Source organism: Toxorhynchites rutilus, chromosome 3 (genome assembly GCF_029784135.1).
Source record: "Toxorhynchites rutilus septentrionalis strain SRP chromosome 3, ASM2978413v1, whole genome shotgun sequence".
Classification (NCBI taxonomy): domain Eukaryota; kingdom Metazoa; phylum Arthropoda; class Insecta; order Diptera; family Culicidae; genus Toxorhynchites; species Toxorhynchites rutilus.
The window spans coordinates 134,293,084-134,308,986 of record NC_073746.1 but is presented as its reverse complement, the minus strand read 5'-3'; the positions used below and the strand labels follow the sequence as shown (position 1 = coordinate 134,308,986).

Here is a 15,903-nt window from a genome sequence, read left to right as displayed (position 1 = left end):
AATGGTATAGAAGGGAATACTCTATCGCCGAAAAATGGCAACTGTGTAATGTGCTAATTATAGATATGATAAACATGTGACATGAACACGATAAAAAATCGGCTATGTTACAGCTAAAATGCTAATGAACCTAAAATAAACAAAAGGGATAAAAAAAAATCAGAATAATATTGTTCGCTTTAAGGTGTAATAACCTTTAATGTGATAATCCGCAATTTTTGTTTTATTTTTTAGCACTTGTGTCCAGAATTAAATTAAGTCGACCTTCACATAACATCCTCTTATTCCGGATTAGTTTTGATTCAAATGTTTAGAAGGTTGAAGGTTTGTTGAGCTGAATCAACTATGGATATTATATATTAGCCGGGGAAGGTTTTCGTGATAGTTTGAGACCCCTGCCCCCTCGCTAAGGGGGGGGGGGGGGCTGACATACAAATGAAACAAAAATTTCTGCATTACTCGAAAATTAATCAAGCAAACGAAACCAAATTTGGCATGTGGAGGTTTTAGGATGCAATAAATGTTTCTACGATGCTTCGACACTCCTCCCCCCTCAAATGTCTGCATAACTCAAAAACTAATCAAGCAAATTAAGCCAAATTTGACATGTGAAGATTTCAGGGGGCACGAAACGTTTCTATGGTGAATAGACACTCTTCCTCCCTCTCTAGAGGGAGAAAAGGGGAGGGGCGTTATTCTATCATGTTTTCTGTATCAAATATTTATTCCATGTAACGGAGAAACATGTTATTTGCAAGTGGTTGAAATCTTGAACGAGAATTGTGTTTGAATATAATCTGATATTATAATAATGAGTTTTGGTAGAAGTATTAGGATTGTTTTAGTAAAAGGTAAATTCGACGGGGTCGATTAGAAGATCAATCAATGAACAGTTCTGCGATTGCACTCATGAACTTGCGCTTAGTAAGAAAAAGTGAATGTTTGAAGGTATTGATAATTAAAAACAAATTTTGGGCGGGACGAAGTTTGCCGGGTCAGCTAGTATATAAAAAATGGATTTCTGTCTGTCTGTCTGTCTGATTCTTATGGACTCCGAAAATGATGAACCGATCAACATGAAAATTGGTACGTAGGGGTTTTGGGGCCGGGGAAGGTTTTCGTGATAGTTTGAGACCCCTCCCCCCTCTCTAAGGGGGGGAGGGGGGTCTTCCATACAAATGAAATACAAATTTCGACATTACACGGAAACTAATCAAGCAAATGAAATGAAATTTGGCATATGGAAGTTTAAGGGTGCAATAAATGATTCTATGGCGGTTAGACACTCCACCCCCCTCTCTAAGGGGGAGCTGGCATACAAAAGAAAGACAAATTTCTGCATAATTCAAAAACTAATCAAGCAAATGGAGCCAAATTTGTCATGAGAATATTTTAGAGAACACGAAACGTTTCCATGGTGAATAGACACTCCTCCCCTCTCTCTGAGGGGAGAGGAGGGGGTGACTGCCATAGAAATGAAGCATACATTTCTGAATAATTCAAGAACTAATCAAGCAAACTGATCCAAATTTGGCATGTGGAGGTTTTAGGGGGCAATAAGCATTTCTAAAGTGGTTCAACACTCCTCTCACCTTTCCGAGGGGGGAGGGGCTGTTATAGAAATGAAACACAAATTTCTGCATAACTCAAAAACTAATCAAGCAAATTAAGCCAAATTTGACATGTGAAGATTTCAGGGGGCACGAAACGTTTCTATGGTGAATAGACACTCTTCCTCCCTCTCTAGAGGGAGAAAAGGGGAGGGGCGTGTCTTTATTCTATCATGTTTTCTGTATCAAATATTTATTCCATGTAACGGAGAAACATGTTATTTGCAAATGGTTGAAATCTTGAACGAGAATTGTGTTTGAATATAATCTGATATTATAATAATGAGTTTTGGTAGAAGTATTAGGATTGTTTTAGTAAAAGGTAAATTCGACGGGGTCGATTAGAAGATCAATCAATGAACAGTTCTGCGATTGCACTCATGAACTTGCGCTTAGTAAGAAAAAGTGAATGTTTGAAGGTATTGATAATTAAAAACAAATTTTGGGCGGGACGAAGTTTGCCGGGTCAGCTAGTATATAAAAAATGGATTTCTGTCTGTCTGTCTGTCTGATTCTTATGGACTCCGAAAATGATGAACCGATCAACATGAAAATTGGTACGTAGGGGTTTTGGGGCCGGGGAAGGTTTTCGTGATAGTTTGAGACCCCTCCCCCCTCTCTAAGGGTGGGAGGGGGGTCTGCCATACAAATGAAATACAAATTTCGACATTACACGGAAACTAATCAAGCAAACGAAATGAAATTTGGCATATGGAAGTTTAAGGGTGCAATAAATGATTCTATGGTGGTTAGACACTCCACCCCCCTCTCTAAGGGGGAGCTGGCATACAAAAGAAAGACAAATTTCTGCATAATTCAAAAACTAATCAAGCAAATGGAGCCAAATTTGTCATGAGAATATTTTAGAGAACACGAAACGTTTCCATGGTGAATAGACACTCCTCCCCTCTCTCTGAGGGGAGAGGAGGGGGTGACTGCCATAGAAATGAAGCATACATTTCTGAATAATTCAAGAACTAATCAAGCAAACTGATCCAAATTTGGCATGTGGAGGTTTTAGGGGGCAATAAGCATTTCTAAAGTGGTTCAACACTCCTCTCACCTTTCCGAGGGGGGAGGGGCTGTTATAGAAATGAAACACAAATTTCTGAATAACTCGAGAACTAATCAAGCAAATGGAACCAAATAAGGCATATGGAGGTTTTAGGGTACAAAAAATGTTTCAATGGTGGTTAAACACTCCACCCCCCTCTCTAAGGGAGGGCTGCCATACAAATGAAACACAAATTACAGGGGGCACACAAATATAAACTTCTGCATAACTCGAGAACTAATCAAGCACAATTTGAGATGTGAAGTTTTTTTGGGTATGAAATGTTTCTATGATGGTATGACACCCCTCTCTCCTCTGGAATGGAGAGGGGGTCCCATATGAGAATTGAAAATGTTGGGAAAAAATCTGAAGGGAAAAGGGAAAATTCGGAAAATTAAATTCCCATTTGCTCTACGCACGATGTAACGCACTCCTGTATCTTCTTCTATCTATACCAATATAAAAGAAACGGCGAATGTGTTGATAAGAGCAGAACTCGAGGAAGGAATTGTCCGATTTAGGACTGTCTTTGTTCTATAATATTTTCTGTATAAAACATTTATTCCATAAAACGGAGAAACATGTTATTTGCAAGTGGTTGAAAAATCTTGAACGAGAATTGTGTCTGAAAATAATCTGATATTATAATGATGAGTTTTATTAGAAATACTAAGAATTTTATAGTAAAAGGTAAATTCAATGGGGTCGATCAGAAGATCAATCAATGAACAGTTCTGCGATTGGACCCATGAACTTGCTCGAAAACGTGAATGATTAAAGTTACTGATAACAAAAAACAAATATTGGGCGAGACGAAGTTTGCCGGGTCAGTAGTTATAATATAAAGTTGTCTTCAAAAACAATTTTCGCACAAGATTTTGTTCACCACCTGCAAAAAAAGTGTTTTCCATTTAAACAGAATGCTAATTTGGTACGGAAAGGTTATTTTTCATTCAATTTTTATTTATTTATTTCAAATTTAAGAACGTGTTCATTCCGCCTGAAAATCAATCAATTTTTTGACGCTCCTCTAAACTAGTAAACGAAGCTCAATGCCATCATCAGATTGTTAACGAGCAAGATAGCAGCATTAAACATAAATCGGATATGATATCGAAAAAGAATGAATGTGTTCTCAGATCCAAAGTAAGGTAAATGATTTTGGTTTGCCCAATCGAAAATATGATCATGATTTGCCCACTTTTTTGAATGCTGTAATTCAGCTCTCCTGTGTCAAATAAGATATTCGAATGTTTCAAAACATAGAAGTAAAATTGTCTTTTTCATGATTTACAGTAGTTTTGTTGTATATTTTTACGGAATCACATGTTTTAAAGGATTACAAAATACACCTTCTGTTTGTGTCAAAACGCCCCTCACTCGAGCTAACTTTTAATCGATCACCAGATGATTATTTCGCACGTATTCAGACCTTTTCTGGATTATAACACTTACAAATATTGTAAACATCATGCTTGCACACCATTTGTATCAGATTTTCATAGCTAAACCATTAAATTAACGCATTTTGATGTACTGAGTTCATTCTGATCATGAGTTGTTCAATTCAATGATGTTATTTTGTCCACATGATTTCTATGACAACCGCTTGGCGCGCTGCAGTTTGTTTATGGTGTCCTTCGCGGATAGCAGAAATAAAGTTTCTCTGTGTTGAGTGTGTTGAGGTGAACACTTTTAAAACGCCCTAGAAAAGAAAATATTCTGAAGAAAGCCTAAATTATGAATGGATTACTATGATTACAGTAAACTCAAGCAATGATAAATGCCACATCTACTAGAGAATTCGAATATTTTCATTCAAAAATGGTTATTTCTAAAACCGGAAAAACCATGATCATTTTTGGACAAACTATGATCAGAGGTGGTCAAACCATGATCATAATTTCTCTTTGAGGAAAATCGTTAAAAAACATAAAAAATTGAATAATTTCAACTACTTTAAATATTAGCAACTAGAGACTTGAGGCTTTTCAACAAACTCATATCAATTATATGTGATTTTCATGAAGAAAGATCGATTTACATTTATTAGTAGCGTAAAAACACCCCAAATCGGACAAACCAAGATAATTTATCCTATGCTCATAAGTACACTCGATAATTACGAAGTATATACATGATAAATGATTCATACGAAATCAGCTAAACATCCATTTTCGAAAAGTAAATACTAGTTGTTACTTTTATGCATACCAAACGTAGTAAAAACTTAATCTCACTGCTCGACTGCTCGATTGAAGTAAAGTGAAGCTGAAATTTGTTTTTATTCATATGGCATAATGACTTTTGGGATTATGTAATGAAATCGAGTGATTAACTATTTTGAATGTAACTATTATGAGGCTATATTTAAATTTTTGAACAACACAAATATAAGAACACTTCAAGCAGCTATTTTCGTGTTAGTTGCAATACAATTAAACTGGCCGCCATCCGCAGTCAAGGACATTTCCTTCTTCAACTCATATTCATCCTTTTCAACTGCCTGATGTTTGTCGTATTTCTTCAACCATACCAGATGAAGGAATTTGTAGCAAACTCCACAAACAACGGCAAAGTATCCCATGTATCGGAACGCCATTTTTGTATCAAACTGAGCAATCAGAAAGCCTCCGAAAACCGATCCAAATCCTTTCCCCAGACAGAAGTGCACCATTCCGGAGACACCTATAAGCGTTGCTACGAGGCTGTTCGGAGCGAGGATGGCGCAGTAAGTTGTGGCTACCACCCACATAAAGTAGCAGGATATTCCCTCATTCAGCTCGATCGGGAAGCACCAGAATGGGTTACTAAAATGATTTAAAGAAGCTATCACTCAATTTTGGGGGTATCGATGTAACTCACCTAATAAACGAATATCCTAGAATCCTCAATGCGTGAGCGAAAAACGCAACCACCAACAGATTCACATGGCCTGCCCACCTCGTTATCGGCCCGGTAAGATACATCATAGGAATGCTGGCAACTGTTCCAACGGTATAGGTCAGTCCGAGCAGATAGTTCGGGGATCCCATCTCCTTCATGATCACGAACAAATAGCTTTCTATGAATCCCCAGAAACTTCCAAGGAAGAACAGGAAGAAGATAAACATTAACACATGAGGTCGGAAGAGGATCTTCACCAGATGCTTCATAATGTTTTCCGATGGTAGCTTCCTGTCGATCGGTAGAAATGCCACCGTAATGAGGGATAACCCCAGCAAGGTATCGTAGATGTAGAACGCCGGCGTATAGTTGGTGTCGGAGTATCCCTCCGAAAAGTAATCGATCAGCAAACCGGTCAGTGGAGTGAAGAGTGCCATACCAGCACTGGAGAACAATTTCTCTCGACCAAAATCGCCGCCGTACTGTTCGATCATTGCGAGTGCTATCGGATCGGACATGGTAAGGCTTGCAGAGAGCATTGTCGAGGCAAAGAACCTGATTACCACATAATACCAGAAGGTACGGTCGTACTCGACGGAAGTGGCACATTGTAGGTGCACCGGTGGCAGGAGGTTTTTCTCCCATGAGCCGTTGACACAATCCGGAAGCTGGAGGAATTCACAGGATGTATGGATTTCATTAGACTGTTCGAGTAGTACTTCGACGTAATTCACATTATGCGACGAAGATGTACACAGTTGTCGCAGTTTCTCCTCCAAGAGAGTGATTGATGGACAGCTGGGTTGATTACATGAGTGACTCTGAAAAGTTTAGAAGAAATGTGTAGGAAATATATATGTAGAAAATATAATTTTTATACTATACTTTCTATTAATTTATATTTCGGATGATCTTACGAATATTTTCATGATATGACAAATGTAATACAAATGTTTTAGTATGTCTTTTTGTGGTAAGTTCCAACGATGTACGCCTTGAAAATAAAAAAAATATAATTGCTAACTCATAGCTAGTGTAAAAGTTGTCTACAAAGTGCATCCATCATTTAATAATTTATCCACAAGTTCAATGCGGATAAATTTTATCGATTTTTCACCTTAACACTTGGTGCTGCGACCACTTGTGATCGATTAAAAAAATCGGAAATCGAAATGGAAATTATCGATCTTCTAAAAATCGATCCGAGATTGCCCAATCCCACACCGGATACGCCAGTTCCGGTATCTTTAATGTCCTTACAACTTTGGAGAAGGATGAGAGAATTGAACGGAAGACTGGTTCTGGTCGTCCGACGGTGCTACGCGATCAGCCATCAACGAAAAGGGGGTGTCAACTCCGCTCTTCTTCCATTCGGTACTTATGGTGAACGGGAAGGTTTACAGCAGCCTGCCGGAAGTTGCCTCCTCCATCCAAAAATGTCTTCCGGAAGAGAATGTAATGTTATGGCCGGACCTGGCCTCCGCCCATTACAGGAAACTCGGCCGAATCGCCACATCTTTGGTCTAAGTTATGAGAATAATTCATAAACATGATCATGAGTTGATATGCAACGTGGTGATCTTCGTGGTGAGAGTTTGCAAGTAAGAAAATAATAATAGCCTGTCTTCGAACATAATTTGAGAAAACCAGCATTAGTCCAGTGTTCTACACCAAGTGAATAAATGGAACAAGGAAAGAAGCCAGTCGATTGCATATTCGAGCTGAACATAACAGTGGACAGTATGTTCTATGATAATATACAGTCTTGAACCGCAAAAATAAATTATTTCTACCTATTGTGAATAATTGCTGCACAGACGAGAGCAGAGCGATGAATGAAACATAACGAATCACAAACGCAATCGTGTAATCGTGTATCGTGTTTCGAATGAGGGGCAAAGAAGAATATAAACTTGCAGCACTGAAAGCGATCATGGCATTTTGGTTCATATGCTTGCGTTTCATGAAGTGTTAACCGAAGCAAAGTTATCTCGTTCTCGTGTGTGTTATGATTCATGACACACATGAGACAACAAACGAATGCCACATTTGTAGATGAACTACGTCCTGTTTGAAATCGGACCTGGAAAATATCAATGATTGAAGTCAATGGAAGGCCTCTATCAAAACCAAGTCAATCCAAGTTATTGATTTTACCTTGTAACAGAATAACACGTAGCCTACTCAGTTTTACTGAGATAGATCTGAGTATGTTGGTCGCTCATTGACCGGACACTGTTTGAGTCGGTATCACCTCAAAAAATAGATTAACTGGCAGATGATAATGTTGTTTATGCCATTTTGAAGCTGAAACTTCGGAACATTTACTGTGTCAATGCAGTGAGTTGATTAAACGAAAACCACGGATTCATGAAAAGGGTGTTTTTACGTCTAACGGGATATGGTCTGCTGATCCAAAAAAGGTAAGGATCTTCATAAGAAATAGATCAAACTAATGGTCGCATGGATGACGTGTGCATGATCCGCACAGCCATCATAAAATCCGTTACGGAGGCGCTAGGAATACAACCATCGTTCGGCAGAAACGACGGGTATAATACGGAATGTGAAGTTTATGTTCCACCGGCCAACATACCAGTTGTGTAAATACGAAACCACTAAAAATACACGTTTATTGTTAGCGTATGGTTTAAAATATTCATTCCAAGTAATGGTCCATTTCCCATCAACTTAAGTTTCTCAATCATTCGGTTAAGAAACGTTTTTCAGATGAACATTTCTTACCGTTTTTCGGAAACGGTCTACAACACGAGGAAATTTTTTGCAGTCCATTGTGGTATACTGTTATTCACTCTAGAAGGAAGATTTTTCGACTGATGAACGACATTTGAATCTGAGTATTATATACATTATATACATACTAGCTGACCCGGCAAACTTCGTCCCGCCCAAAATTTGTTTTTTGTTATCAATACCTTCAAACATTCACGTTTTCTTACTAAGCGCAAGTTCATGAGTCCAATCGCAGAACTGTTCATTGATTGATCTTCTAATCGACCCCGTTGAATTTACCTTTTACTTAAAAATTTCTAGTACTTCTACCAAAACTCATCATTATAATATCAGATTATTTTCAGACACAATTCTCGTTCAAGATTTTTCAACCTTTTGCAAATAACATGTTTCTCCGTTACATTGAATAAATGTTTGATACAGAAAATATGATAGAATAAAGACATATCCCTTCCCTCTTCTCCCCTTAGAGAGGGGGGAGGAGTGTCTATTCACCATAGAAACGTCTCGTGCCTAATAAAATCTTCACATGCCAAATTTGGCTCCATTTCCTTGATTAGTTTTCGAGTTACACAGAAATTTGTTTTTCATTTGTATGACAGCCCACCCTAAGATGATGATGATGATGGTCCCGCCGCCTTCCCCTACAGAGGTTTGAGCAAGTCGAGTTATCTAAAAGATAATTTATTTTTCTCAGCATTGAAACCAGTTTAACAAAAAAAAAACGAACTGATTTTATTTACAGATATAAATTTGAATATAGTATTGCATTGTCAAAAACAACCCAAGCCGATACCCAGTCGTGTCCGCCACAGAGCCGATACGGTCTCGACCACACTCTTGCAGCCAATTGGTCCACCAAAGCACAAGTCCAACCGCCAGCCTTGTTTTGGATTGACAATAAATATCCTCATCCAGAGAAGTCGAGAAATTTTCATTTACGAAAAATTCCCAGACCGGCTCTTAAAAAAAAACTTTTACTTTATATCCTTTATATCTGTGAAACGCGCGCGGGGCTCAAACTTTTGTAGACAACTTTTATTTTTTTAACTAATACAAAACAAAAACAACAAAAAATAAAAATAGTCCATCATCACCAAGATCATGATAGACATAATAGAGACGAATACAAATTGAAAACTAAAAATATAAAATTAATCAAAAATTGTTCAAAATTGTGTAAACAATATAATCCGTTTAAAAAAAAACTTCGTCAGGTTGAAAATATTAAAAACAAGAAAAAAAATCAAGAAAACTGTTCACATTAAGATATCCGTTCGTATGAAACGTTGTCAGTCAAAAAATATTCGTCATAAATAAAATTGAAAAAAAAAAAAACTTTCAGCTGTTAGGAAAACACAGCCTTAACGTGTGAAATACAGATTCTCTTAAATTCCGCTAGTGTTGTTGCACGTTTAATATGTGTTGGCATCGAGTTGAAAACATTTACTCCTTTAAAATATAGAGAATTTTGTGAAGCACATGTTAAGAAAAGTGGTGTTCTTATTTCATTCGCGTTTCTAGTATCCATGAAAGTCACTTCCTCTTTCAACTCGATCACACAAATATCGAGGCAGCAAACCGTTAACTACTTTAAAAATGAACACCATAGTTAAATAAACAATCCTTTGCTTCACATATAACCATTGCAAAGCGTCCAGCATCAAATATGAGGAAGTGAACCTATTGCATTGTAAAATCAAACGCATTATTTTATTCTGCAAGCGCTGTAATCTCGATATTTGTGTTTCATTGGCCAAAAACAAAATGGAAGAACAAAAGTCCAGATGAGGAGAGATGGTTGCTTTGTATAGCTGTATTTTACTGCATATAGTTAAATCGTTTCTTAGTCGACACAAGATTCCATTCTTCTTGGCAATTTTCTTGGTGATATTGTCAATGTGAGTATTTAACTTAAGTTTATCAGCAATAATCACGCCAAGATATTTAATCTCCCGAACGCGATCAATGGTCTCATCATCAATTACAATAGAGACGTTTTCATTTATGAGATTTCGCGTGATTATCATATATTTAGTTTTACTTATGTTCAATTTTAATTGCTTATACTTCAACCATCTACTTAAAGAACCCAAATCTCCATTCAAGTGTAAAACTACCTCATATACATTCTTAGCTGCAATGAATAACACAGTATTATCAGCAAAAAGATTAATATCGCAATATCGTAAAACTCGTCGTATGTCATTGATGTACATAATAAATAAAATGGGCCCTAATACACTTCCCTGAGGTACTCCAAGATTATTCCCTAGGGGATTGGAAATTGATTCATTAAAAACAGTCCGTTGAGTTATGTCATTTAAATAGTTCAACAACAAGGGCCTAGAAATTGTCTCGAAAGCGCGTTTTAGATCCAAGAAAACAGCAACAATCGTGTCTTTATTTTCTAGTTTTTCGTTCCATTTTGCTAAGACCAAGTTCAATGCGGTTTCACAGGAATGGCCTTCCCGATATCCGGATTGTTCTGGTATTAGCAAAGAATTACGATTCAAATATTCCAACAGCTGGCCTTTAACAACAAGTTCCAAGATTTTCTCTAACGTGTGCAACATGTTGATGGGACGAAACTCTTCGGCTTTAATCGTTCCAGCAAACTTTTGAATGGGAACAACTAAAGACTCTTTCCATACTTGAGGCACATGCCCAGTTATCAATGATTTAATTATAAGGTCCTGCAGGATGTGACAAATCACATGAAAGCAATCTTGAACAACTCTAGCATTTACGTTATCTACTCCAGCCGTTTTTTCTAATGAGAAGCAAATGATTTGAGGTTCGTTCAATTTTGTGAAAATTCTCAAATATACAACTACTGTTAACCGGCTGTTTTATTTCATCAGGTTCATCGATGGATTGATTGATCAATGAAACACTGTTGACAAAATAATTGTTGAATTTGGATGCTATTACTTGCTCAGATTGTTCTAATGTGCCATTAAAAGTTATGGTCCGCGGTTTGCAATTACTAGGCCTTAACAAAGGTTTCAAAATTCTCCATAACTCTTTACTGTTGTTTTGATCAGAGGGGGGAGGAGTGGCTAACCACCCTAGAAACATTTATTGCATCCTAAAACCTTCACATGCCAAATTTGTTTTGGTTTGCTTGATTAATTCTCGAGTAATGCAGAAATTTGTGATTGATTTGCATGACAGCCCCTCCTTAGAGAGGGGTGTGGAGTTTCTAACCACCATAAAAACATTTAGTGCACCCTAAAACCTCCATATGCCTAATTTGGTTTCATTTGCTTGATTAATTCTCGAGTAATGCAGAAATTTGTGTTTCAGTCGACATATCAAATGAAAGCTAATTAGCTATTCATTCTTGGAAAAATGCCACGCTTGCAAAAAATTCGGGTTTGGGATTTGTTATTATTTATTGTATTTGTGTTTTATAGTTTTCATGGTCTCGGGACCAAAGGCGCTATAATTTTTTATATTTTTTATGGAAAGCTGAGGATTTTTCACATAACATATCTTGAAACCAGGGGGATTTTTTTTTTTTTATCCAAAATATATATTTTTATTAAGGCTCATATGGCGTCAGCCTAACGGGACCGGGAGTTCAATTTTTCTACAATGTTTGCTTACAACTATGTTAGTAATATGTAACCGATTACTCGATTATATGTAAACCAGGGGGATGTTTTTTTTTAATTTTTGAGTTATGATTTTTCAAAGTTAACCGATGGTCCAAAAAATTATTTTTTACTTTTTCCTTAAAAATGACTTTTGTCAAAAATGTATTACTTTTGAACTACCGGACCGTTTCAGATGATCGACATATCAAATTGAAGCCTACTAGCTAGCTTTTTTTGAAAAAATAACACACTTGCCAATTAACTGTATTAAAGTCACATACATCCAGTCTAGTCGCATAGAAATATTGAACGAAAACCGAAAACATGATAACTTTGAAAAATCATAACTTAAAAATAAAAAATAACACCTTTCTGGTATTCGGATATATTATGTGAAAAATCCTCAGCTTTCGAGAAAAAATATAAAAAAGTATAGCGCTTTTAGTCCCGAGACGATGAAAACTATAAAAAACAAATACAATCAATTATAACGAGAACAGAATCCAAATTTTCTGCATTTTACGGGTCAAATGTTTTGCGATAAAGAACAAAACTACCACTTTTGATGAAAATCTGAGAACCGGTATATCGCTTTAGCATGGAATGGCTGTATACAGATTTTCGGGAAAAGTGACTTTCCATAATTTTGTTCTTTACCGCAAAATATTAGACTCGTTTTCTATTTTTTCATTAGGGAGACCATTTCCATTTTTAGGTGGCCGACTTTTTCCCCCTTTTTTTTTTTTCCAAAAATGACTTTTTTCAAAAATTCATAACTTTTGAAGTACTGGATTATTCTTCGAAAATGCAAAAAAACATAAGATTTTGTTTTTATAACTATTGATTGCATTTATTTTTTATGGTTTTCATGGTCTCGGGACCAAGAGCGCTGTATTTTTTTTTAATATTTTTTTTTTTAAAGTTGAGGTTTATTTACATAGTATATCCGAAAATCAGAGAGGCGTTAGTTTTTGTTCTTGAGTTATAGTTTTTGTTTCAAATTACATCAGGATTCCTAATTGTGTAGCGCCTCTTTATAAGTACAATTAATTAATAGCATTAATATTTGTTCCAACTAGAATGTAGAGTGGATTCATATAGAATTTTCAAATAAAAATATCGGAATTTTCCACACATGTAAAATTCCATATATCATAAGATAGAGCGGTAGAGATGTAAACATAGAGTAGGTTAGAATAAGCAAACTCTGCATGTGGAGTGCAGTCGGTAGGAATTGAAAGAAATAAACTCACAGCTTGAATGAAAAAGTTATTTTTATACACGAGAGGAAGAAAGTGCCTTAGACCGCTCAGGCAGCGTTGCAATTGTTTTACCATCTTAGATTCGTTTTTTGAATTTTCTACATGACTTCTATTTTATATGAAACAAATAAAGAAAAAAAATACACATTTTAGATATTGCAAATTAAAGTTTATTTTCGTAAATAAAAAAATGACTACTAGTTTTTTTCTCAGTGTATTTTTCTTCACGTTTAAACACCAATAGTCTATAACACTTTATAAGACACTATTTCGGTACAACTCAATTATCAAAGATTTCTCTTACTAAAATCGATAGGCCCTATTGAAAAGTTACACTTAAGTCAGAAAATTCCCAACTGCTGTGGAAAACTCATATTTCCTCCAACCCAAACGGAATACAAACTTTATCGAATCAAAAATACATGTTTTCAAAATCTGCATTTTCAGGACGATTTCATTTGGAATTGTTCTTAAGTTCTTTTTATTAAATTTTATTAAATTTTTAGATGAGATTTTATACAGTGTATTCAAAATATTATTTTCCCCAAAAAAGTTCCCAAATTTTCCAACGACTTTTTCAAACTTCATATTTGATTCAGACATCTGAATTTTGAGTTGAGATTTTTTGAAAAAAAGATCAACTAATTTGAATACGCTCTTTTGAAAATTCCGATGTAATTTAAATTGGTCATATGATCATGAAAATTTTAATTTTGGGTAGGTTCCATCATATGCACCCAATTTCAATAAAATCGAAATGGGTTGCATAGAAATTTTCTGTTTTTTGGCTGATTTGGCGTGGAATCGGTCTATCATATTTCTGAGCTGGTCAAAAAACCAAAACGAAAACCTAAGAGAAGAGGGTCCATTGAAGGGCGTGAATCAGATTTTCATAAAATCGCTAGATTGGAATCCATGAAGACCACGAAGGAGATGTAGAGCGATGTTCTGGATGTCGATAAGGACCTGACTTGGATGCAGTACAAGGCAAAACTTGCGAGTGTTAAGCATTAGAACTTTTCGAAAACAGTTCTATGTTTCATCTGATAGTCGTACATATAAATAAAAAAGTATATTTTTGTTTCAGCAACAAAAAATTGCGTTCCCTTGATTTAGATCCCTGTTCGAAGATCTAATTTTGGTCGTAGTTTACGAGACACATGCTAAACCATGTAGCTCAACCAAAAAAAACCTATGAAATATTACAACATCGCATTTTCCTGGAAGTGAGTATAAACTGATATGATGAAAAAGAAAATTCAGTATGTCATCCGATAAATTGTTAATATTTAAAAAAATATTGTTCGTGGAAGAACAAATACAATTATTCAAATGAAACCAGCGAATTACGCATCGTCAAATATTTACCACAAAAATTGATCCATTATTTCCACCATATCCACCCGGCACGATGTATGGCTGAGCCGCAACGAGTTCGAACGGCTGCCGTCTCGGAACCAAATTCAGTCCGTGGTGTGATACGATATTTAGCACCAAACTAACCAACAGCACCGGTTTGTACCGGCCGAATCGATCGACAATGTAACCGGTAATCGGTGGACTGAGGCAGGTGGTGAAGAACAGCGTCAGATAAACGGTGGCAATTTCGCCCACTGTCAGGCCAATACTTTGCATGTGGATCGTGAGGTATGGCACCAGCGATGAGGTGGCCCCAAAGATCAGAAACAGAGACACTTTCAGCAGCACCAGATGGGGATTGATGGTGCGAGCTTTGTCGCGTTTCTCGATTGCTTCCCCCTGCCCGGTCAGGGGCTCATCTGTTTCCGCTTTTGGCACCATTTTTACGTGCTGATCTGGTTAGCTTGGGGTTCTTCCGGGTGGACGAGTTGAGTTGACGTTGTTCACTAGCAGACTCCATAAAGGTGACAAATGTGACGCAGAACAGTGGTGGGAAAATATTAATTCACTCTAATTTTCCGCTCCAGCTAGCGACAACGCTCAATCACTTTCTTGAGATGGCGGTGTTTAATGTGTTCCACAAGGGGAAGACGGAATGGGCTAGACCGAGTGTGTGTTCCTTAGCAGATGACTGACACTGACTAACTGGCGGGACCAATTGCTGCACTGAGTGATGCTTCGCTCTGGCTCAGGAAGATAAATTTGATAATTTGAAACAACCATACGACACATTCGTGAGCGTAACCCGAGTACAAATTATTGAATAATAAATTATAATGAAGCTTGTTAGTCCGCGGTATCTAGCGCTGGATCTAATATACAATTCCTGTTGACGTCAAACTTGATAATTTTTACAAATTATTTGTTTGTTGTATAACGTTTTTATACTAGTGCCATTAGACAAATATTTTGCATTTCCTACCCATCGGGAACCGTTCGCATGAATTTGCTTAACAACCAAAATTATCACGCGAATTAGCGGTGGCTTAACTCAACTACTTTCAGCTGATATAAAATCCCTTCCTCGTCACGTGTGCCGATAGCAGTACTATGCTCTCTTCAATTTGCTTCAATTGAAATTATATATTTGTTACGTTTCTATTTCACTAGTGTGGGCTAGACACTTGAGAAAAAATTGTTGTTCCAGCTGATAGTTTTTACTTTGTTTCGCTGGTTCTTTCGACGCAGCTTGGGTCGTTTGCTGAGGGATCTGAGGGAAAACAAGATTCACTACGAAAAACCTAACAAAAAAAAAGGTTTGGACGGCCACACACGAAATAAACTTAACAAATAACTTGATTTCTGAACATTGATTT

At 36.7% G+C, this 15,903-nt stretch overlaps 1 protein-coding gene across 1 annotated transcript; it reads right to left on the bottom strand.

Moving 5' to 3' along the window:
• Nucleotides 1-4,693: 4,693 nt before the first annotated feature.
• Nucleotides 4,694-15,256, bottom strand: LOC129778711 (uncharacterized). The gene is made up of 3 exons (XM_055785782.1): nucleotides 14,537-15,256; nucleotides 5,530-6,371; nucleotides 4,694-5,474 (listed from the first exon to the last, which is right to left on the bottom strand). Exons 1-3 carry the CDS (start codon nucleotides 14,966-14,968, stop codon nucleotides 5,069-5,071), a joined length of 1,680 nt encoding a protein of 559 aa, XP_055641757.1. The 5' UTR covers nucleotides 14,969-15,256; the 3' UTR covers nucleotides 4,694-5,068.
• Between the last annotated feature and the right edge of the window lie 647 nt (nucleotides 15,257-15,903).

What these genes read in the sequence shown, in the direction of transcription:
- LOC129778711 (XM_055785782.1), bottom strand. Translation starts at nt 14,968, where the DNA reads ATGGTGCCAAAAGCGGAAACAGATGAGCCCCTGACCGGGCAGGGGGAA. An exon ending in ATAATGGATCAATTTTTGTG is followed by an intron (nt 6,372 to 14,536) that starts GTAAATATTTGA and finishes TAAACTTTTCAG; the next exon opens with AGTCACTCATGTAATCAACC. An exon ending in CTAGGATATTCGTTTATTAG is followed by an intron (nt 5,475 to 5,529) that starts GTGAGTTACATC and finishes AAATCATTTTAG; the next exon opens with TAACCCATTCTGGTGCTTCC.